The sequence below is a fragment of the Anser brachyrhynchus genome (assembly GCF_964034855.1).
Source record: "Anser brachyrhynchus genome assembly, chromosome: 2".
NCBI lineage: Eukaryota > Metazoa > Chordata > Aves > Anseriformes > Anatidae > Anser > Anser brachyrhynchus.
Window position 1 is genome coordinate 143,214,056 of NC_137695.1, and position 24,657 is coordinate 143,238,712.

At 43.6% G+C, this 24,657-nt stretch overlaps 1 protein-coding gene across 6 annotated transcripts in view; it reads right to left on the minus strand.

Annotated features, from left to right (window-relative positions):
* Positions 1–1,744: 1,744 nt before the first annotated feature.
* The window catches only part of SYBU (syntabulin), a 41,366-nt gene continuing 18,453 nt past the window's right edge, over positions 1,745–24,657 (minus strand). For 3 of the 6 annotated variants that reach the window (XM_080582027.1, XM_080582026.1, XM_080582031.1), the window contains 4 exons: positions 8,344–8,446; positions 6,092–6,292; positions 4,977–5,126; positions 1,745–3,825 (listed from right to left, as the gene is read on the minus strand). In XM_080582027.1, coding sequence (XP_080438153.1) covers positions 2,712–3,825; positions 4,977–5,126; positions 6,092–6,292; positions 8,344–8,446 — 1,568 coding nt within the window. In that variant the 3' untranslated portion in view covers positions 1,745–2,711. The other 3 variants (XM_080582030.1, XM_080582028.1, XM_080582029.1) reach the window with 3 other exon arrangements.

Below are 24,657 nucleotides of genomic sequence, written 5' to 3' on the forward strand. Positions count from 1 at the left end.
GTGTGGGACACGACACAACTAAAGCAGGACTTTGATTTGAGTGTATTGCTGCAGTCTGGAATTTGGAGGAGGTGGCTGCTTGGGGGGGAAGGAGAGAAACAACTGGATGGTCAGGAGCTAAGAACAGCCTCGTGAGTGCAGGCACAGTAAGAGTGCAGTTTAGGGGCAGGGCAGGTGCCTCTCAGCTGGATGTTAAAGAAAGGCTTACCTCTTCTTGGGTTAGGAAGGAAAGTGTGTGATGGGGTTATCAGCAGGTGTCCCTTAAGCCTGAGAAGGAGCTGCTGTTCCCGTGCTATCCTGAGAGCCTGAAGCTGGGCAGCCCCCTGCTGCTTTACCTCTTGCTGGTGAGCTGCTTGTCCTCCCCAGGTGTGTGATTTGAGGCAAAGATCACAGAATCGTCGACGTCGGAAGAGACCTCCAAGATCACCCAGTCCAACCTCTGACCTAACACTAACAAGTCCTCCACTAAACCATATCGCTAAGCTCTAAATCTAAACGTCTTTTAAAGACCTCCAGGGACAGTGACTCAACCACTTCCCTGGGCAGCCCATTGCACTGCCTAACAGCCCTTTGCTGTACTGGTATGGGCGCAAATTCTTTCTAACTGAGGACAAAAGGAGTTTGCAGTGACCTGTCTGCAGGCTGATGGTCCTCCTAGCTGCTCTGTGCAGCACCAGGGGAACGCAGCTCAGACATGTCAAAGATCAAAGCCGAGTATTAGAGGGGAAAGCAAATGAAGACGGCATGTCTGCAGCTCAGCTGCCCTGTCCCCTGTGGATAGGGTAACAATGGCCATTTCCCCGGTCTGGGATTACAGCATTTATCTTGGTACTGCAGGCCTCTTACAAAAGGCACCATGAGCTGTCCATCTCCTGGTGGCACGGCAGAGGAAAGATGGAGACTTGGAAGCGAGCTGAATTTTGGGCGGAGATCGCAGCAAGGATTTTCTTCAGGTAGGTGATGGGAACTCTGCAGCCTCTCGCTGAGCATAGCTGAATGCTTTTTGAGCTGAGCAAAGACTTTTTTAAGGGCAGGAAGCAACTTTGATATTATTCTAATGTTCGTGCCTCCTACCTTTTAAACAACCTGTTTTAAAACACTGCTGCTATATGGAGCCTGCCCAAAACAGGGTGAGAGGTGAGTTGAGCCTGTTGAAATTTTACATGTGGCGAGGTTTGTGCTTTTTTCCCCGCTTGCTACAAAAGAAACCTGGGTAGTCACAGGTGAGTGTCTCTCCTGGAACTGGAGGTCACTTTCTGCTCTAAGTTATGCTCCATTTCCCCACCACTCGAAGTGAAGAGCACTTAAACAACAGCAGATGTAACAGCGCAACCCACGATTGTAATAAAGATGCTAACACTGGGGCTAGGGAATCGGTCCATTTGCCTTGAACAGACATTTTAAAATAGGAATAATGCAATCTCCGTGACGTTTTTTTTTCATTCACAACAGGAGACATTTAGGAATGATGGGGTAAGAACGAGGCTACCTGCTTCTGTTAGTACAGCGTGGGTGCAGCTGAGCGCGTGGCGGGTGCATCTGCAGACCAAGCGGAGCCTCCTCCTGCGGAGCGCTTCCACTGGGCGCTGTAATTAGTTGTTCCTCAACCTAACTCTCTTCTGAGGGGCCTGACGATTCCTTATGCCCTCACATGGAGCCTCTTCTGGCTATGTATGTGATACCTCATCTGAAACAGAGCATTTTTTAATAGCTTTGCCAAAATAAGACACTCGTACAGTTGTAAGTTTTCTAACATGCTTTAATGAACTTGTAGTTATAAAGGTAATTTATAATAAAGCTATTAAATAAACAATAAGTTAAAACCCAATACATTTATAGATGGTATTTCACATGGCTCGAATGACTATCACGTCCCAATACATTAAGACTTTAAAACAACATTAATATTCAAAGTCTATCCACCCCTATATTTACCATTGTAACACGTTTCAAGACTCCCACCCACTTAACATTTTTGGTTACAGTCCCCTCATACGCACAAGACCAGTGGAATGCTCGAGCAATTGCAGGTTTGGAAGAGCACTACACGAGACAGGCATGAATGATGTGCTGGAAGCTGCCTGGGAAATATGGATTGTTATTATTTTTTTTAAATTGAATTGACGTTTCAGACAACACATGGAAAGCGCTAGCATGCTTTCTAGAGTACACGTGTGATACACTTATGGGAAACGAGCCTCCATCTTACTTAACGCTGCAATTTCACAAGTGTTTTAAGTTAGTGCTGCCTAAGGAAATACCCCACCTTCCTCTCGCCGTTTGTTCACGTATGCATCACATGCTGCCTTTCAGCCAGTGCATTTGCTCAGTGAAGCGGGCAGGGAAACTGAGCTTAAACTAACTCAGCAAGCAAACCTGAAGCAGTGCTAGCTGTAATTCTGCTTGCTGCCCCTGACCCTGTTCACTGGGCAGACGCGCTGATGCAAGAAAGACGCCAGCAGACGGGAGGGACCCGGTGACTGGGCACAGGAGGACTATTTCTGTAGGCAGCAATACAGTCCTACGCCAGTTACAAACATTTTGAGAAACTGCAGGGTTCAGCTTTGTCATTTTGAAACAAGGAACATGTTTTCGAATCAAGTTATAGTGCAAATCAAATAGTCAAGAGCAAAACAATGTAGTCTGCCAGAACATACAGTATTTCTCTTATCCTCCCCCCCGCCCCCTGGTGCCCCGTGACCGAGCAGAAATTAGGTTTTGATGTTGAAGGGTGTACGACGCAGTGAGTGCAGGGCCACCAGGCAGCACCCACGAAGCAGTGATCCGATGTTGTACATGGGGTCTACTCCTCCCCTCTGAGTGCTGAAGGCCCACATGACAGTGGGTATGATGGGGGCTGCTACCGCCAGGAGATCTACAAGGAAGCTGCTGTTCCAGTGCTTCTTCGTTATTCCTGTCTGAGGGCAAGTATTCACATACCAAAACTCTTCATCACATGGCTCTGTAAAATCCAGTTCTTTCATGACCCGGTTCTCGTTAACTTCACAATCCACGTTTCTGTGTGGAGACTCCACAGAAGGCAACAAGATGGCAGAGTTTGGACTGTTCGGAGTTATGTCCACCACCATACCAGAATCCACAGTGTAGGTTCCAGAAGAAAACTCACTCAGTTCCTTCACTGAGGAAGGTGGGCTAGGAAGGGAATCTCGAGATATGAAGATATTTTGAATGAACCACTCCACATTTAGGTCACGTGACATGTCGGTCTGAATGGACCGTTCCGCTGTCATGTTGATGCTTTCCTCCTCTTTCTCAGAAGAAGACAGTTTTTCATCAGAAACATTTTCCTGTGTCTCTCGATCCACAACAGAACTGGAGGAAGATGGATCACTCGCTTCAGAACTTGCGGTGGTTGAACTCTCCCTAGACGAATCGCTCTCGTTACTTGTGTTACTTGTGTCCTCAGTGTCCTCACTCCTCAATGCTTCGTTATCGCCCGTCTCCTCCGAAGCTTGGTCCTCTGCTATGAGGCTTTCTGGTGTCTTGACGTACAGTGCTAACGGCTTCCCTGGGGAGTCAGACACATACTCATCGCTCAGAGAGCCGCTGTGAGCCATCTCCATGCTGTGCAGCAAAGATTCCAGTTTCTTGTTTTGAACGTTTATGTCTATGAAATATTTCTGAATGCCTTTGTCTTTATCTGCCAAGTTGTTCTTCATGGTTTCAATAACCTGCTTGAGTTGTTTAATTTCCTTTTTTGCTTCCTTTAAGGCCAGCTGTGCCTCCACACGGCAACACTCCTCTTCAATCCAGTCTTCTCTCATGCGTTCCAGCTGAGTTTTCAGCTCTTCTATTTCTGTCTCCCTGTAGCAAAAGAAAAATGTTGTAACACTTCTGCTGACTGGCCAGCTAGAGTCAACAAAAGGCTCCACTGCACCGGGATGGCTAGGCAGAGGAGATGCTCCACGGAGGAGGCAAATTCCTCCACGCGCCACTTGCTGACACTGCTGAGAGAGTCAGCAGAGCTGTAAGGCGGCTGCCAAGACACGCTGGCTGACCGCTAACTGGAGTCACCAACCTCACCACGCAGTCAGCAGTCTTGTGGCACTTTTGAGGGTTGTGCCACGACCCCTGACATTTGGAGGTGCAAGTGGTGGCCTGTAGGTTGGATCCAATCAGTACAGCACTTGCACCTCACCTACTGCCTTGCCCTGGAGGAACGGAGAAATGTCTGCCTGGAGAGCACAAGCTACACGTTGCCCACGCCCGCAAGCAGCTCTGTGCCTGCAGCCAGGGTAACGCTGATCTCACGCGGCAGGCGAGCTCCAGACCTGAGAGATGCAGAGGCTGGGCTGGCCTCAGCTGCACCCTGGGGTCCCCGGGACTCTGCCTGGGGAGGATACTCAAATGCCCTTCATGCCTGCTTGCGTTGTGTGTGCTGGAGACCCAGCTCTCAAAGCCCATTCTCAGTCAAAGAAATGACATCTGTCGCTGTGTAATGCACATCGTCACTTCTTTGCTCAGCACCAATACAGAGGGCTATTGTGAAAAATTCAATATAAGCAACAAAAACACAAGCGGACTCACTGGTCTGTGTAACAGCTTTTCTTTCATTAGGGAGTAAGGAGCGCATTTTGAAGTCGTATTTCACCAACAGAGGTAGAAAGAAGACTAAAGTAATACAAGTTTGCAGGGATAAAACTTTTATGTATAAAAATTCTTGGTGCTAAATCAGACTGATAAAAAATACCCTTTATTTTTAATAAAATTGCCTAATATTAGGCAAGTTCAAAGGGAAAAGAGCCAGTTTTATGCATAAATAAACTGCATGGTATGTATTTACTGAGCAGATGAAACCTGCAATACCTTGAAAACAACTTAACCAGTCTGATTATATTTTAAATTTCTTAGTTACAACTTTACGAGGTGAAGAAATTAGTAAAACATTCAGGAGTCCCATCCCTATATGTTCTTGAAAAAACCTTTACAACTCTGATTTCTGAAACGAAATATACCTTTCTTTAAGCTTGCTCTCAGATTCCTTCAGCTTTGTTTTTAAATGTCGTACTGTGACTTCCTTCTGCTGTAGAGGAGTCAAATACTGTTCCGGATTTAGTGGCTTAATGCTACGGTTCTCACCACAAGACAGGTATCTCCCTGATCGCCTGAAAAGAAGGAAAGACAAACAAACCGTCACATAACATCACTCCTACAGTTCTTCAGCTTTGGCAAAAATAAAAATACCATATTGACTGACACAAAACTGAGTTTACACTTGACTCATCTGGGGCTTCTCAGTGTCAGCACAAGTGACTCACTCTGGTAAGTCAAAATACCTGAGGGAACTGCTGATATGTGGCTATAGTGAAACATTTTCTATTTATAGCACTTGGTCTCAGTGCAATTACACCAAAAGAGACATTTATCTTTAAAATAACAAGACATCCCCTCACCTAAAACGGGTGGAGTGTTCAAGAGCAGACAGGCTAAGTAAGTTAATGTAAGAACTGAGTTTAGATCCGCATATGAATTATAAAGTTGTGCACACTGAAACCTAGATTCACCCTGTCTAGCTTCAGGTGTGTATCTGACATGCTGGACTGCTGAGCTGTCTGAGAGAGAAAGGGAGATACAGAAACAGCAGCAGCATGGTGGCAATTTAGTCTCTGCACTATGTGTTGCATCCTCTGGCAAGCATCTGTTTTCTTCCCTCTGCAGGAAACTGCACTCCTTGGGTAGGTGCCTAAGGCTAGGCAGGGTGAATTTTTGCCTGAGTGTATAGTATTTTCTATAGTACCACACCCAACTCTCTCCAAAGCAAAAGGACCCTTATGCGAAAGAACCAGTAAATCCACATGGGAACTGATGGCATGAAACCACATGAAAGAGCCTGCCTTGAAGTGAAAACCAACTACAAGAGACCTTTGACTGAGAGTAACCTTTAATTTTACAGTGCTGAAACAAAAAAGCTTTTGCAGTGGTAGGAAAATATGGGTTGGAGCACCCTGCTGACTGTCAAGCCACCAGTATGAGGAGTCACACCTACGCTGAGGAGCAAGATGACTTGCTTGGCTGTTCCCTCATGCCAGTGCAGAGCACCGAACACTGGGATGATGAAATAAACACTTGCCTCATTATTGGGCTGCTGTCACTTCCTTTGTTACTTCCTGAGTTACTGCTAGGGGGAGAAGCCCCATAAAGTTGTTGGATGCTAAGAGGATTCTGCTGATTTCTGCACAGCGTAGACAAAAGGTCCTTTTCACGGAGAGCAGGTGGGCTGGCTGCAGACTTGTAGGATGACGATCCACTATTCCGACCATAAGGGCCACGACTGGAGAGGAACCAAAATGGTTAAAGCATATTGGGTTATCCTTGTCACACAACCCGTTATGTCTTACTTTACATCCACAATTGTCCATGAGATACCACTGGAACAGATAAATAACTGTGAGCAGCTGGAAAAAGAGCCTAGATATCATCAGCCACTGCATGTTTTTTCATTGACTGTGAGGGTCTTAGTTTGAACTATATGATCTAGGAAACCTCTGGCATTCATTTTCACATTTCTCTGTTTACATTACAGTTCCCAGTAACTCCATCAGATCATCCACGTTCTCTGAACCTCTGACTCCATTAAGTAATCAGAGGGCTACAAACCCGACTAGTTCCAAAAGAACCGCATTTCAGCTTTCCCCTGCCAGGCCTGCAAAGAGATGCCCAGCCTTGGAGGCTGACAGAGGCTTGTTGTAAGACCTCTGTCAGATTCCTCAGCAAGCAGCCTGAGGGATCACCGTGTGAAGTGAAAACAGATTTTGTTTGAGCCACTGTTCTTTTGTGCCTTTGGCAAACTGGGTGCTTCAGCTGTCACTGTCAGCTATTTATTTGCTTAGATATAGTTTGAACCTTGAGAGCAGGCTGAAATGGTATTAAAATAGATGAAGAAAAGCACAGTTTCTTCTTCCTTACAGTTTCTCTTGTACATACCTACCTTTCTTTTCCCTATCTTTATTAACTAACTTGTTCATTGTGTGTGCTTGAATGCAATTCATATCTGCACTGTCCAAGAGCACCAAAGAACTGGGGCACTGGGGACAGCTTTTAGAGGTGCACTCTTCATTTGTTCAGCTGATATGCTTTCCTACACTACTGTGCTGCTACCTTCAGTCTCTACTGGAAGTTGTTCTTCTAAACTCTAATGAAAGGGCAGGTTTCAAAAAATATGGAAAAAGGCAAATCTAGCCAGCAAAAGAGAAGGCTCAAACATAAAAATTAAAATACCACAGAATTATGAAGAGAAATCTCTTCTTAAAATTGTCTGAATTGGTTTCCTCCCTTCTCTGAAAATGGAACAGTTTATCAGGAACAGATGGCTGACTGGCTATGCTGCAAGCCTTCATCACAGTGCTGTGGTTTGGGTGAATTTACAATTATTTTACAATAAAGTGCAGGACTGGGGTTTGTGACAACACTGAAATGTTTCATAGTGAGTTAAAACAATCAGTTAAAAAAGAACGTGTTACAAAGGAGACATCTCTTTCCACTTTGTACAGTACAGCATCGACTTTTGTGTAATAACACAGCAATGCATTTGAAGGAGCATTATTACAGAGGACTTCTATCCAATTAAGTAGGTCAGTATAGTCTAATATTTATGTTTATATTTAAATACACAATAATAAATGAAATTACACGTTCTTGTCATTTTAGGGCTTCATATTACACCTAGTTTTTTTCCACAAGTAGTAACCTTATATTGTTAGATTTAATCCAGAGAGAGCTTAACTGATCCTTATTTTTCTAACAGTCTCATGATACAGATAGGAAATTGTTCGTTAAGCATCATTCTGCTGATCTCTGTACACTGGGCCACACTGAAGAAGTCTGTGTGACTTCAGCATATGGGTATCCTGCTGCTGGTCCCAGTCTGCCTGCCAACTCCTCTCTCGTGACTCCACAAAGGGCAGGAAACAAGTCTTGTCAACTTGAACTCTTTCCACCTACTCAAAAAAATGTACCAGCAGGGATTGCGTGGGCAGAGCACAATGTGCACTGCTTCATCCAAACACCCCAGTATTCACAAGCTGTCTAGATCTGCAGTTCACAGATGATACGGAGAAAACTTACTGAAATCTTTCAATGAAAGGTTCATTGAGGTAGATGACTATGATCATCTTTTTTATTTGCATATAATTTTAGTTATATAAAGGCTGGACGAGGGTGTTTCAGAAAAGAACATTAAAGGCAATATTGTCAACTTCTTCCTACAGAAAATAAGGTCATAACCTGGAAGTACTGATATTGTAAGCATTAATCGCAAGATCTTACACTGCAGTCTTTGCACTAGCGACACTTGAAATATACAGAAAAATTTAGTTTGCTTACTTGCGAGAAAAAGAAAATCTTTTGTTTCCAACAACAGACATACGGACTTCAGGAACTGAAACACTGCCCGTGCTGCTTGAGGAGCTAAAATCAGCTTCACTCCCTGGAAAGGAAGAGGGAACAGTAAAGATATGATGGAAATTATAACTCAAAGACTGTTTGCAAAATAACAATGAATCACAAGCATCCTTCCTTTGTCTGCATTGTGTGAATCTTAGAAGTTACATGAATTTTCAAACATCCCCAAGGACAAGCACTGGATATGTTCCAGATTTTCAACACTTCTTCAGAACTGGAACTTCAACAAGAGCACAAAAAAAATTTGGACACCATACACCGCACTCTACAGAAGCCATTTTAGAACCAGGCTAGAAACATTTGTTATGACAACCTGTTTGCTTTTTCACAGCTATCAGTATATGAATGAAGCTGCTGACATGGCTCCTTCAAGAGCATGGTGATTAAAAGCATCCAACTGTAACTACATTTCTCTTGTTTCAAACCATATGAAAATAGTATCTGCTGAGAGGAAAGCTGCTTCTAGGTTGGTTTCTGAGCTGATGTACGTGTATATGTATGTATAAATGTATATAGGCTAACAGGCAATATATATATTTATCTGTCTCTATATATGCAGGTTTCCATGTGGCACAGAAGCATAGTAAGGCAGTTCTAACAGCTTTAAAATAATCCCTTAATAATAATGCCTGGCTCTCAAGTGCTTCTTGGGTGTTAAGCCACCTATCTGATTACTGACTTCCTATAGATTACAGCCTGTGTATCCCAGGTGCTGTTAAATATGAAACAACTGATCTCATATTGCTAAGGTCAGTAGTGGATAAATGTATTAACACAGTCTTACCATGTGGAAGAAAACCCTGATGTTAGGATTTGTTTGTTGCTCAAAATGCCATTGTACCAAGCCACTTCCAAGTCTAACGCTGCAGGGTTGCAATGACAGATAATAGCTTTATTTGAGGGAATGGAAATAACTTTTTGAGGTCTTTAAGAACAGCTGCTCAGCACGAAGGCACACCGTGATCATCCAGCACCTGCCCCCCGAGAACTGGTAGGCACCTCGCAGCCGCTGCTTCCTCACACTACCGAGGACAGAGCAGAGGCCAGTGGGTGCCCTGGTGCCCTCCCAAATCAGCATGGGGATGGCTGTGGGTGGTGGCAAGGCTCGGGAGAAGCCTCCTGCTGGAGCCCTCCTGCAGGCTGATGACAGGGCCCTGCGGGTACTGGCCCTCGGTGCCCCCACCACAGCCACCTGCCCCACTCAGCAGCTGAGGACTTAGCAGAGAACTCATTTTTGCTATAAGCCACGTTTCCACGAGGGGGAGATGCAGCTACAGCTGCTGTGATCCCCACCATGGCAAATAAGCCTTTAAGTTCACAGATCCTTCAACCTTTAACAAAGCTGACAGGCAAATCTTATGCTCCTGTAATGTGCTTGGAAGAAGGCACCGTCAGAGCACCTCTTCACAGACACAGGCTGAAACGGGATGAAGCATTTAGCAACCACTCCAAGTGGCCTTCAGTTCACAGGTTTTCTGATTTAACTCGGTATTTTCCCAATTTTGCACAGTCTGAGCGCCAAGATTCACATGATTCATGACTCCGACCTGCCCACCCGGTCTCGAATAGCAGCTGGCCAGAAGCGCTCCGGCTTTTCAGCAAGGAAAGCGCTGCCCTTCCTGTGACGTTCTTTTGCCGCCTGCTTGGACGCTGCAGGGCTCAGCAGGATCCAGCTGGTTTCATTGTTCTTTTTTAGGCTGCAAGGCCACAAGCTATAGATCAAGCCTAGATACCTGTCACACACGTGGAAGCAAGGGAGTGCCACACACTCAGGCACAAAACCAACCTCGGCCCAGTCACAAGCATTTAATGGGGTCCCTTGTGATGACAGGGCAGAAGTCCACCACAGAGGGGAAAAACATTTCAGTATCTTGGCTGTTTTCACACTGTAGAGTTCCAATAAATGGAGTATTCAAGGAACATGTCTTCTGCTCCCCACAGAAAAGACAGCTCCAAGCCACAGTTATGGGGAGAGGGAGCAGGCAGCCAGGAGTGGGGGCAGCAACGCAGGTGGCCCTGACTCCGCTAGGGGCTGAGCAAGAAGTCTGTGACAGAAATGTAACCGTGCCTCCTAACTAGCAAAACCTGCGGACCACTAAATCATAGAGGACAGGAGTTTTACAAGAGGAGTTTGTTCTGAAACAGCCTCCACCATCTCACTGATGGCTGGTGTGTGCCAGGGCTGCCGGCGGCCCTCGGGGCCAAGCGTCCCTCACAGGAGGGTGACGCAAGGCGTGGGGGGGCAGCCGGGGCCTTCATGGGCACGCAGCCAGCTGTAGGCATCACTCCCTGTTTCTCCATTCGGCCCAGCCCACCCCACTCCAGGGTCTGATTTCAAAGCATGGAAATTCATAGCTTAGTTCTCAAAAAAGCTGTGCCAGGGACCCAGTTTTATCGCCCCCAGCCAATCCCAAATCCAGTTCGACATCCCTGATAACCAGACCCGGGGTGACCCAAGTCGCTACGGCTCTAAGCAAATCGAAACCACATGCAGAGGCAGGGAAGGGCGGGGAGGCAGAGCGACAATTCTGCTTTGTTCCATAGAATATTTATATCGTGTCTACAAATGCAGATGTCAGTGACCCTCTCCTTGGGGAAGTGAAATGACCGTGGGACGTAATATCTGAAGCTGCAGCAGTTTTCCTGGTAAACAAAGCACTCTCATCTAAGAGATTACAGTACAAACAACACTGCCTCGGAACCACACAAATCTACTTTTACAAACAAGACCCGAACAGGTAAACACGTCGCACGGATTTCATACCTCCGATGTTCAGGCCCCCAAAGCATTCGTGCCCTTGCAAGACGCCAACAGCTTTCCAAAGCCCAGCACTGGCTGCTACACAGAGAAACGAGCCCTGGCCAGGGCTCATCTATGATTAAGCAGACCACATCATAATCAGATCTTGTTATTGAAAGCATTTCAAGGAAGCAAGGCTTAATAATAGCCTCTCCCTGACCTGTTTGGCTTGCAACGTAGTGCTGGGAAGGGCTGCCAAGCTAGGTACTGCAGATGTGATTTAGCAGAGCCTGGAAATGCAACCACCTCAAATGCTGAGATTTCTGAAAGACTGAAGTGCATTTGAAACCAGGAACTGCTTCTGCAGAGCAAGAATTAACCTTTCTGGCCCCAATTCTGATAACTGCTATATACAAGCTTAACACTGAGCACAGGAGAATACTCATGCTCAAAATGAAGCATATGTATATTTATAGCATCTTCCAGAACGTTTTATAAATTAAAGGGGCCACTGTCTGTAATGTTTCCAAGTGTGTTAGTTATGTTCAAGCTAGCTCTGCGTGTAACAGAGCTCAACAGTAATGTTACTAGGAGAACTAAAAATATTTTCTCCTACTTGGTAGGTACCTCTACGTAAAATAACCCATATGATATAAATTGCAAGGTATTATTCTGGGTATTACTTCTGTCTTACAAATGCTCTAACAAAGAGCACAGGCAGAAGCAGAACGCAGGCCCTCACCCTTCCTACAGCCATTTTGTCACAGACAGCAACCCAAGGAAGCCTGTTGACTATTTCTGTTGCTGTGACAATGAGGCTGCAAAAGCTCACAAATGCAAGCAGCAGAACAGCCCTCAGAAGCAGCATTAACCATGACAGCAACTGACATCTCTCAAAAAACATCGTTTTTTTTTAAATCCTAAATGGCCATAACACTTGTTTTGCCCTGATCTGAGGCTCCCCTGTTGAAGAGGGCTGTATCACCCACCCTTTCCCACAACAGACCCCACAGGCTGAGCTGCCAGCTTTTGAGGTATCTCTTGAAATTCATTCACATAATCTTCCATGCTGCAGCCGCCTGGCACCACAGCATCAATAGGCTGCTGGCAGGCGAGCTGACACAGGAATATGCTCTGACAGAAATGCTGGCGCAGCCCGTCACTCCAGCCGGCCATGCAGCGGGCTCCCGAGCGGCAGCACACGCATTCTGCAGGCAAGGCGGAGCACAGCCATGAGCTGGGAAGAGCACCAGCTTCTGCTGTAACATTTTCCAGAATTGCTTCTTGCCTTGAATGGGTATCTGAGATGCAGGAGCAAAATTGTGCAGCATCTGGCACTGCCCCTGTACTGCTCGGTGGGCAATGGCACCGAGCTAACAGCATGATGCCACCAGCATCGTGCTCACTGCTGCCTTTTAGCCTTCTTGCTGCCCTGACAGCACCGTGACTGTCACGTAGCTCTGGCCGGCATAGAGAGGAGGAGAAAGGAGCCTCCAGCCCTGTGACTGCAGGCTGTGCAGCCCCATGTGGTAGGGGCATGTGGTGCATGGGTGCAGGACCACACACAGCTGCAAAGAGGGTGGCTGAAGCCTGCTGGGTGGGTGATGGCACTTATCTGTGTCCTGACCAGTCATCCTGCTGCAGCACTGCAAGTGGCTGGGCAGCCACAACTCATTACTCACGGCCAAATTCTCCAACCCATGCGTGATGCAATTGCAAACTTAATTAAAATTAAGGAGGAGGAAATGATGCCTGTGCATGGCCAGGTAATCCTCCAGTGGGCACTGCTGTATGTTTGTCCTGTTCACACACTACAGCCATTCCACCTACATTTGTGGGTGTAGATTACATTCAGAGCATTTACAGGCAGAACAGATTAGGTACACTGGATCCACCAGGATGGTATGCAAACACCGAAATACCACACCCTGTATGTATATATGCATATAGACTCAGCATGTATGTTTCTTACACAGACAGACACACAATAACCCCACATGCATACCTGGAGGACAGCGTTCCAGTCTGCTGCTTCTAGCCGTTACAGGTGGTCAAATACCACGCTGTACGGTCTTCTGGCCTCAGTATTAAAATTTTACTTGCACTTTAGCATTTAATCTTTTTCCTTTCAAAAGATTAAAGATGAAACTTTCTCGTGTGCATTCTATTGTTCATTTTTTATATGAAAAGTAAGATTAAAATACGGATAAATGGAAAAAGTTCAAGTAACATTTGCATCAGGAACACTGATAGCTGATTGGCAGAACTGGCTTCCCAAAACTCAGGAAGCATATGAGCTTATCAAAATTTAGTCTTTTTGTGTGTCAGATTTTAAATTTGATTATTATTTCATAGCTGCCAACATACATAAACCATGGAATTTACCTACCTTGTGACTCCATAAACACAGTCTCTTTATATATATCAGTCTTGATGCTACATTTTGCATATAGTCACCCAGTGAAACAGAGCTGTAAATAAAACAGGGCTGACAGAGACAGCTTGTCCTTAAGATGTAAAGCACTTAAATTCACTGAGCCTCCTTGCCTTTAAAAGCATCCTGTTATATGGCAATGGGACCAAAGTACGCATACGTGTTCACCAGCAGCAAACAGAGAAATAAATGGAATGCTGTCTCTGTAGACAGCTTTATTTAGAGACCCCAGGGGAAGAGATAGGGCCTGACTGTGCAAAAACTCCAGCAGAGCCATTAGGAGCAGCTGGAAAAGCAGACGGCCTTGTAATGCATGCTTTTGAAAGGATCTGTGGTTTTAAGAGATTTGCTTTCCTTTATCTTGAAACCTTCAATTCATCTCTCTAGCTCTGATCTCTAACAGCACAAGCAGTGTGTGCCCAGGCAATACCAACGCTGCATCCTTTCTGCTTAACATGGGGTTGCTCCCGCATGGTCCTCATGCACCACAAGCATCCTAGGGGAGAACAGCCCACTATCCCCATGCGCTGACAGAAGCAAGAAAAAGAAGCTGGAAAGAAGTGATGAGGTCTCGCTTCAGCGTTTCAGTCTTTCCTTCAGGTGGCACCCTTAAAACAACCTGTTTCGAGGGCAACGTCTCCCAGCGGACTACACGCCCAATTTTCAGTGCCAGGTCCATAACTGCCAGTGGCTTTTGTTTGCACTCCTTGATCTTTAACTTATTTCTTATTTGACTTATTACATGTGAGAGTTCTATCTGGGACTTGCTATTCTATTTTACACCACACAGTAACGAGGTAAAAGCAGATATATTCCTGTGCGCAAGGAACAGGACGTGGAGCTCTCCTCCATGTGGACTGCTCTAACTTTTGGGTGACACAAGTTGCTCTTGCATGCTCTCCTTCTGCCCATGGCTCATACTCTTGTTCAGCATGAACTCCACAGTAAATGGAGGAAGGTGAGATCAGTGGATCAGGATCTCTTACGAGAGGTGTGGATTTGAACTCCATTAGTCTAAGGAGAGTGCTGCACTCAAATCTTTTGCTTGAGCTCCAGCTCAAGGAAGCTGTTTTTGTGTAACTGCTGCACTAAACGTGGTGCTGACACTAGTGGTGGCCGTATTTCAACGAAATGAAGCATGCTGGTTGTCTGAACTGACATGGCACAGTCTAGCTGCTGCAAGGAGGTTTGGAGTGAATCTGAGGCACACTGAGGACTACAAGAAGATGGCTCAGTCAGGGAGCTAGGCACTTCTCTCTGGTATTTCCTATGGACTGGTGGAGGTGTTTTCCTGCCTGGCATGTTCTCTGCTGTGAATCTTGGATTTTAGTACCTAACAAACTCCTCATTTTATATGCAGTTCAGTCATCAAGCTCAGACTTATGAGTTGCGCTCCCAGAACCAGACAAGAAGAAGCTGGGCACAGCAATGCCTGGCATCATCAACCCTAAGTGGAGAACAGGCATACCCTCCCCTATCCCTCTGCATTGCCCAATGAAGTTACCACTCGCTACTCTTGGGTGGACAGCCACCCAAACCTTTCTCAGCACTCCCCCGCCAGCCTGCAGTGCTGCCCACACAGCACTATTAACCCCAGCTCAGCTGATGGCATGCTCCAGCCACAGCCAGTATAACCTGGGCAGCTGGCAAAGGGGCAGCCAGAAGGGATGTGGAGCCAAACTGTCAGTGTGAGCCTCCACAAACTGTTCAGAACTGCTGGGTGAGGAGACTTCCAGCTCAGTATTAACTAGCAGACTTCTGGGAAGATCTGCAATGCAGATCCTGCTTCCCAGTGTTTGAATCTAAACTTGATTTTATAAATGATCCCTTCCATTCAGTCTGCTGGCTGTGTGATCTGAACTATTTATTCCTCTTGATTTTTGCTCATCTTGCTTGCTTACTCCTCTTACTTTGGAAGAAGATTTGTTATCAAACAATATAATCAAAATTTATCTCATTAAGCAGTTTTCTGATCTCATCCAAGTACTATAGTTTGGGTAGTAATCTGAACTGTATTAATGCAAATTCTAAAGACTGCACATCTCAAAATGAATACAGAATGTGACTTGTGTATGCTGTGAAACCACAATCAATCAAGCTCCTCTCTAAAATCACAGTCACTACAAACTAATTACTGATGCTGGCAGAGAGCCATCATGTATATTCTGCATATCACTATGATCTAAGCTTGTTTTTCTTAACTGTTTTTAATTCATGCTCTTGTAGAGCAGCTACAAGTGGATGTTGGAACAGATAAAAGGCATTTCATGTAAATTATTTTTTCTGCTATATATAACTTAAGGAGATCCTTCACACAGAAATCTGCCTGACCCAATTATTTTTTGTACTGTTATAAGCAGTTTGAGCTGGTCTGACAATAACTTAGAAGTGGCTCCCACAAACTTTTCTTCTCAGCCCCTTGGCAGGGGAACTTGTTCACAGGGCAGAAGGGAAGAGTCTGGGGAGCCTACCTTCCTGTTCAGACAGACAAACAGGCTCTTGGGATCAGAGGAGGAAGAATGCCACTTTGCTACACCAACTTCACTAGAAACATTGAAACTGGATGTCTGAAAAATATACTGATAGTGATATAACCTGGTATTCAACTTGCATTTGACAGTTTTATACAATGTATGTGCAAATGCACCAATATACAAGTATCCTTTACAAGTAAATGTGTGCTGTCACCTCAGGAGATTTTTTTGCTCTGTACCTAGCAGTGCTATTTGTTCTGTTTCAAGGGAAATAGACAGGCTGGTCAGATGTATTTTTAGGAGCTGGAAAATGTCATCTTTGGCAGGATGACTTAGCAGTACACAGAAAGGGAGCGAACTCCATCACAGACTGGGAAAACATCCCAGCCCTCCTGTCACGTTGGTGGCAGAAGTTTAACAAAGGGCTTTCAGAGGCCCCTTCTTCACGTCTGCTAAATCTGGTTCCAATACACCAGGAAGAGAGAGGCTGCCTCGTGTACAGCAATTAATTGTACAGGCACGCGTCCACAGTATATATGCAAATGTATGGGCTGACATGCTAAACTTGATTCAGCTGAAAGTTTTTGCACAGTCTCCCTTAATATAAAACATATGGTTTTCATTACAATGTAAACAAAACAATTTAAATCAGTTTGACATGTTTTCAACTGGGAAGAGAAAAACACGGGAACAAGAAACATATCTGGGAGGTAACCATCTAAACAACCCTGAGGTCCCAAGGATGAAAAGCAAAATTCATCATAATCCAATAAAACATTACCATAACATACGCATTGAAATCATTACAAAAACTAATTGAGTTCAAGTGTCATTGACTGACAAGAACACTAAAACCCTACCCTGTATATCAACTAGTTGCCTAAACTACTGCTTTTATAGTAATAAAGCTACACCAGTTCTGAGGGCAATACATTACAAGTTATGACTGCTGTCACTTGCTGTTCAAGGTGTCCCTCCCCCCCCCCCCCCCCCAATAGCACTTATTGAGAAGCACTAATTACAGACATGAAGCCTGTGCTTTTCAGTTTATTAATCCCTGAGGGTTTATTGTCACACTGTGTTCTGCCAGTTCTAGCAAACAGACACAGCCTGATGAGCTCCTGGGTTCAGAAAGATAACAACATGGTATTACCTGAAGAATTTCAGAAGTGATATAGATGCCCTATTATAAAGTAGGTTCACTTTTTGGTGATAGAATCATGGAAGCATTAGGGCTGAAAAAGACCTCCAGGATCATCTGGTCCAACCGTCCACCAACCACCAATATTTCCCACTAAACCATGTCCCTAAGCACCACATCCAGTAACGTCACATTGAAGGTGGTAACACCCCAAGCTTCTTGGGAAAGTGATATCCACCTTGCAACAACTGGAGACGAGACTGATGAAACATCAGGTCTCCAGCTCCAAAGGGGGAATTTCAGAAAAAGTGCTCCCTGCCACTCACCCTGGGAATACCTCCCGCCAGTTAATCTCTCTGTTGCAGTCACCAAAACTTCTCAGATGTGTGAAGCCCTTTCTGGGTACACCGAGAAGTGGGTCAGCTTTAAAAGTGCTCAACAGCTCAAAACCTGGCCCATGTCTCACATGGTTCCCTGTGCCTGGCTTAGGGACACTGGGGTGCTTAGGGACATGGTTTAGTGGGTGACATTGGCAGTAGGGTGATGATTGGACCAGATAATCTTGAAGGTCTTTTCCAACCTTAATGATTCTATGATTTCCATCACAGTTGTTGAACTTTCTGTGGGATATCACAGACACATTGCACAGAGGAACAGACCTGAGAAAATTAAGTTCTACAATCTGAAGTTTTGGGCAAAGTTGGGCAACCGCTATCTACTTGCTCTTCCAGCTGCTTTTCTATTATTTATTTATGTACTTATGGTTTATTTGTTGGAATAGGGGACTGGAAATGCATTTCTCCTAGGCTCTTCCTCAGCTCACCATAGTAACTTCAAATGAGAACCACAACACAGTGTAGGCATCTAAAACATAACTTCACCAGGATTTAGATATCTATGAACATAAAAGGAAGTAAAATACCAGTGCTTAAACAGGCCAAGTGTTCAAAATGCCAAAGCTATCTGCAAAAACTTGCTTAGTTGTTTATGGCTGAGCTTCCACTTCTGAGCCCAGTAATCACCAACTTAGCTGATGTCTTTACACCACAGTGAAATCAAGTAAGTGAGATTTGCAGGACTAAATTAAAGACATTCCCTTAGCTTTCCATGCCTATGGATGAATACAGATATACAAACACAAGGAATATATAGACATAAACAAAACTTTTAAGGGAGTAATTTACTTACCAAAACACAAAGTTCAGAGAACACTGAAACTATGATTCGAGGTCAAACACGGCCAAAAAAAGGCAAATCAGAAACTTCAATTTTCTGTTTGAAATGGTGTTTAAATTTTGAAAATGATCAGATTTCTTTCTGCTTTTAAAAGGGGTTAAAAACATTAAAGTATCTCCCCAAATATTCTACATATTTTAGATTTAATATCATCTTTGTTCAGTATGAAACAAAGATTTTGTTTAATGTTTTGATTTGGCAGCAACACTCCAAATCAGCTATTTGCATCGTTCCACTTTGAACACAGTAAGATGACATACAAGAAAGAAATAATGGAAATAAAGGAGAATAAAAAAGGAAATAATCTATCATTTTTTAAGTAAACATTGCTCATAAAACTGTTTAAATCCCAGGATCCTCATTAAAAAGGCATTAATAACCTGGAGGAATTCCAAAAAAGGTCAACAATAATGATAATAGGATTACAGGGCACTGTTTATGAAGGGAGATTAAGGAAATGCAATTTGTGTATTCAAAGATAAAAAGAAATACTGGCAACACTGTTTATCATGGGGAGGAGGAATACAGCTGGAAAACCATAAAGAATGTCACAGCAACACAGGATTCTGGCTGTGATGTGTGATATTTTACGAATAATGACTTGAAACAAAAACTGATGGTTAGTGGGAGTTGTGCATAGTAAAATTTAGCTGGAGTTGACTCAGAATACTTTTACTATAACTGGGGAATCAGAAAGCTATTTTAAAACGTTGACATAAATAATACAGATCGTAATTTAAAAGCAGAGCACAAAAAAAATCTCCAAAGGGAAGATTCATAATGGCCTCTTTCATATGCACAGTATTTTATTCTGTGGAGGTGAAGCAGGCTGGAAGCCACAGAAAACAGCCAGAAGGAGCAGAAAATTTGCTGCAGTACATTCACAAATTGCAAATCATGTTCCAGCTTGACCTCACGCATAGTTTAAAATAAATACTTAGGAACGTATAGTGTGTATAGCATCAGTTTCTCTTTTTTGGGCTCATACTCCATTCTGGATTACCAGAGGGGATGGAAAACCTGCCTGAATAAAGGTTACAGCTACTGTCATCTTCCACGCCTGCCTCAACTCTGACCTCTAAACCCCAGTGCCTTTCTTGTGTGAGGAACATGAGAAGCACATGTCCCTCCTTTCCCCTGAGATCTGTATCTCTGTCAAAAGGCATTTGGAGCTAAAAGATGACCTGGCTGGCACAGGTCTCTGCACGACCATCAGCCCAGAGTTTTTATGGGCAGAGAGCAACTTTAGGTACCAGCCTGCAGAGCATCCTAGAGAGAGAATCTCCCTTTGAAGGTGGATGTCCCACTTTTCCTAAATCATGAGTGATACTGGGATAAATGGGCCAGAGAGAAAGGAGTTACGGTGTGCCTGCTGGGAACTCTGCTTCAAATACCCAATAAAACAGTTACTAAATTATCTGAAGTAGAACAGCTTCCCTGGGAGAAGACTCTGAATCCCCTCACCCTACCCTGCAGTCTGCTGCAAGGGCTCTCTTCTCGTATGTGCTCAAGTCCATCCTTCCAAAGATGCACACACAGATCTAAGCTTTTCCCTTCACTTGACTACTTAACAGGGATCTCCTCCCTTTTCTCCTGAGAAAGGACTTAACTACCTAACTGCAGAAAAATTGTGCCCAGGACCCTTAATTGTTGGTCTGTGCTGCCAGCCCAGAGTTGGGCAGGTAATTATCTTTGATATGTGCGATTTGGGCCTTTGCCCTTTACTTGCCATATCTTCCTCTGCGTCTTGTCAACTTCTCTTTTGGATACTCCACTTTCACCGCAGCATCTGGGCCCTTGGCACAACCTGAGAGTCTTCTGAACAGTGAGAGATACACATCTTGAGAGTCCACAACACAACCAGTAATTGCCTTCATCTCTACTAAGCAATTTCTAAATTATGTTTTCAGAAGATGGGGATCATAAAACTTATAATACAAAATTAAAAGACTGTTTTTCTAGGACACTTTAATTGGAACTTGTAGATTTGGGTTCAAAAATATGAAACACTTTGAAGTCAAAACACTTTCTGTAGCTACTACTTTCCTTATTCTCATTTCAAATAACTACTTGGCTATTTGAACATGTTTTCAACATTAATTCAAGTAAGTTTGTTTAAATTATAGTTGCAAACTAAAAATAACTGATATGCTAATAATTATCTAACTTGTTAAGAGTCTTCTGCTCAAAAATGTATACTCTAATTATATTCTAATATTAGCTATCAGAAGTTATAGAGCATTTTTTCACTTCAGTGCAATTTATTTAGCCTGTGCTCTAAAAATGCTTCATTCCTGCTGGCTAATGAAATTTGCAGTGCAAAATAACATACAGGATCTCCCTGTATAATGCTAGGCTCCTGAGGCAGTGGTCCTCAGAAACAGGACAAACAGCCTAAGCTTATCAGGGATGAACAGAAGAGCAAAAGGCATCTAATCAGACCTACTGACCTATGTTGAGTAGCCATTAGCTTCCAAGCACGATCTTCAGTCATAAACCTTCTTCTGCAACTATATGACTAAGACTGACTTTGCATTCTGTTAAACAAAAAAAGAAAGAGAAAAGAGACTTCACTTGGCTTCAATAAAGGCTAACAGCAGAGTTGTAAGAGACCTCATCTGGAATAGGGGAAACCTAAATGTCTCTAGACATCTATGTCTGAGACAGCTTAGGTCCCATTTTCAGTCAGTGCAGAGTTAGTCAGTATAACTGGTGATTTTAAAGCACTGTTTATCTTATCCTAAAGTAAGTACTTGTTTCTGGTCAGAAAACCCGCACGCTAAATTCACTCATTTTATTAATTATATCTCCTTCAACACCAAATAGGACTTTTGTCAACTCGGGTAGGCAGGGATGATTACAGCCGCAACTACAGATAAATTGCAGCCCATCACCACTCCATCCAGTTTGGCTCAAGACCATGAATTCACATCTCCCTCACCTCCAAAACCACTTTTATAACCACAGGAAGGAGAGCAAATGACAGTTTGAGCTGTGAAAGCTGCTCCACTTCCTACACACAACTGGACCAGTGGAAGTCTCCGTCCCCATCTACAGCCCAGGGCATCTGAGAGTAACCAAGGGAGGCACGCACATTGACTCCTCACCTTTCCTGACTCACAAATATTCAGGGATTTAAGCAAGAAAGAGTAGCTCCAACAGGATCTGCCGGCTCCGCTGGATCAACCGCTCCAACTGAGGGACCGTTCAGAAATCGCCACGGCGACGATTCTGAAACACACGGGCGGGGGGCGTGATGCGATGGTGACATGGGCCAGGGGGTGTGTGATGTGACGGTGACATGGCGGTGCGACCCCAGGCGCAGCTCCTGCCCACAGCCCATGGCTGTGAGGCACAGAGCCTCCCCGGGCTGAGCTCCGGGACGCTGGACGTGAGGCTAGCGCAGGCTTTTGAAGGCAGAGATGTGTATTTTAATCTCCCTGCGAAGTATACTCGGGTACTGCTGTATCCATGGAGATGAAGTCTTTAATAACTCCCTGTGCTAGCAGGTCAAGTAAGCAAATCTACACAGCTCCATAGCAACAGACGTGAAATTAAAGTGGATCCCATCAGTAAAATATGCAGAAGGGCTCTGTGCATACAGAATTATTAGCTGGAAACACTTTGTTTAAAGAAATCAGCAGTAGCTACTTCGTGTAGGCCCAAACAAGATGCTAAGAGACCAAAGAAAAGCAAAAGTAAATGAAGGAAAGGAATTGGGCCAGAAGCTGCCACAACTGTTTCTGTCAGATTGTGGGTCAGCAAATGTCTCAGGAACTTTATTGTCCCAAATCAAATGATGAAGTTGACATACAAAAAAAGGGAGAAGGCCGAGATCAAAATTCTACAGCAAATAAATGTTTCACACCGGTAGGTCTGAATGTGAGGTTACGCTGTCTGCTCTCAGGTACGGCACAGAAGTGAAGTAATCAAAGCATGTACTAACATCTGAGAAAGGCAACATGTGCTCAAGTGCCTGCTCCATTTTATTGCCAAAGCCACGTTTTTAAAAGCAGATGAAAAGCCTCCCAGAAAAGCAAGTAATCGACCACTGTGTATCTGTTCTTTGCCAAATATTGATCTGCTTAAAAATCTAATGCTCATGTGAAAGCCATCCTCGTCAGGTTTACGTGACTCAAGGAACCTGAGCTTTTGCTCTTCCTCTTCTCACTTGGAAGCTCCTCTGCACACTTCAGAGAATTTATGTTTTACACATGTAAATAAGCATGGCCACATCAAAAGACTGTTTATTATTAAATCAAATACTTCATGGAGAAAGAAAAAAAACAAGTGTATGAAAAATGCTCCATCATTTGGTATCAACTTACTTCACTCAGCCTGTCTTCAGAACATTTTTTTTGTTCTACAACCAGTTATTTAAATTACACTGAATCAGGTGTAGATCATTTCCTGATTCAGTATTTTTATATGCTTGACACCAGCCATATATTGAACTATTTGAATATTCCCAGGCATGGAAGAATGGTTCTGCTCATCTTCCCTGCACAAGCAAAGTTATGACTGACTGCAGGATGGTAGCACAGTGTACTCTGATTAAATCCAGCATTTGTGACTGAATTAAATGTTCTTTGAATTAAATGTTCTTCTTTCATCCTCTTGTTCTTACTTATTCCCCCCTTTAGAAAAAGTGCAGTACTGAAATGTGGTTATGAAATATTGGTAAATAAATCACAACATAAATAGATATACATTACAGTGAGGCCACCAGTCTCCTCATTGCTCCCACCTTTGTGTGATCCTGCTTTTACAATGAGGTACAGCAACTTATTTTGAGGAATCAGTTAAGGCAAATTCCTACCTCCACATACAGGTTTTTTGTTATTTTATTTTTGAAACAACCAAACAGGGTGGCTTTGCGTTAGAATGCACAGTTGACCAGCAGCATTTTAAAAAGTATTTCTATATGAGAGGTGAAAGTACAACTCAGCTACAAAGAACAATGAATCTCTCTGCATGACATAGGATCTATTCTAGTTAGCCCATTCTCTAACTTTGTTTTTGTATTCTGTACCTTTGCTCCTGAACAATGGGCATAACCATTCTTTTTCCCACTGCTTGCACAAATTTGATACAGAGAATGAGCAAAACCCACACATATACAAAATAAAATGTTGTTGGATAAATGCATCAGTAAAACATGTATTTCTAATATTTCATCAGTCTTCCTAAGATACAACACAGAGAAGTCCTATCATTACATCTTTCTGCAATCAGAAATGTAAAGTGCTTCAGAATGAAGCAGATTTCCAGAACTGCCTCTAAGAAAAAATTCTTGCAGAACTCATACACCAACTAATCTGTTTTCAAGGTAAAGCACATATAACATGTTGGAGTCAGACATTATTATTCCCACCTTATTACTGAAGTGAGGGAGAGAGCTGACAAAAGATTTGTAAAACCACACAGCCAGATTTCAGTAACATTAAGCTTAATCAGACCCTTTATGTTTTGCTTTTAAAACTACCAAAGTGACTCTGCTTTTAGCATACAAATACGCATGGAAGTAGAGCAGCAATATGGATAAACTTACCTGTTAATTTTACATTATTGGATTAGCTTGCCTTTCTTGCACAGAATGACCCCAAGAATAAGTTCCTGCACATTTAGTATCCTGGGAATCTGATGTTCACACACCAGACAACACAAAAAGATCAGCAGGAAGAGCATGATGCTTTAACAGCAAGACTTGCATTTCCTGTCTCATCTGTTTGGGTTATTTAACTCTAACTGTAATGTTCCCGAATGCCATTGGTCATATCCCTTGTCTCCTTTTTGTTAACTATGATCAGCTCTAATGCTGATTAAAAAAGCATCTGCAAACCTACTCAGTACTCACAACCAATTTAAGGCCAATATAGCCTGCTCCATCTGTCCCTTCTGAAAATCCTAATAGTCCTAAAACCTTCTGAGATTAATCTGTTGAGACCAGGACATCCTGTCTCAAGTCTCATTTACTTGTGACTCGACAAATTTACTGTGAAGAAGCAGGAAAGATCATAATGACAACATATGCTGAGTACAACGTTACTTACTATTGCTCAAAGTTAAATGACATTGTAATTCAATTTTGATTGTTAAAACTGCTTTTATGTATTCTTTCATTTCTGCGAACTCATTATAAGCAGAATGGTAGTACACAGATGTGAAAGGGTAGGAAAAGCACAAACTGTGCCTTGCAATGACTTAGCTA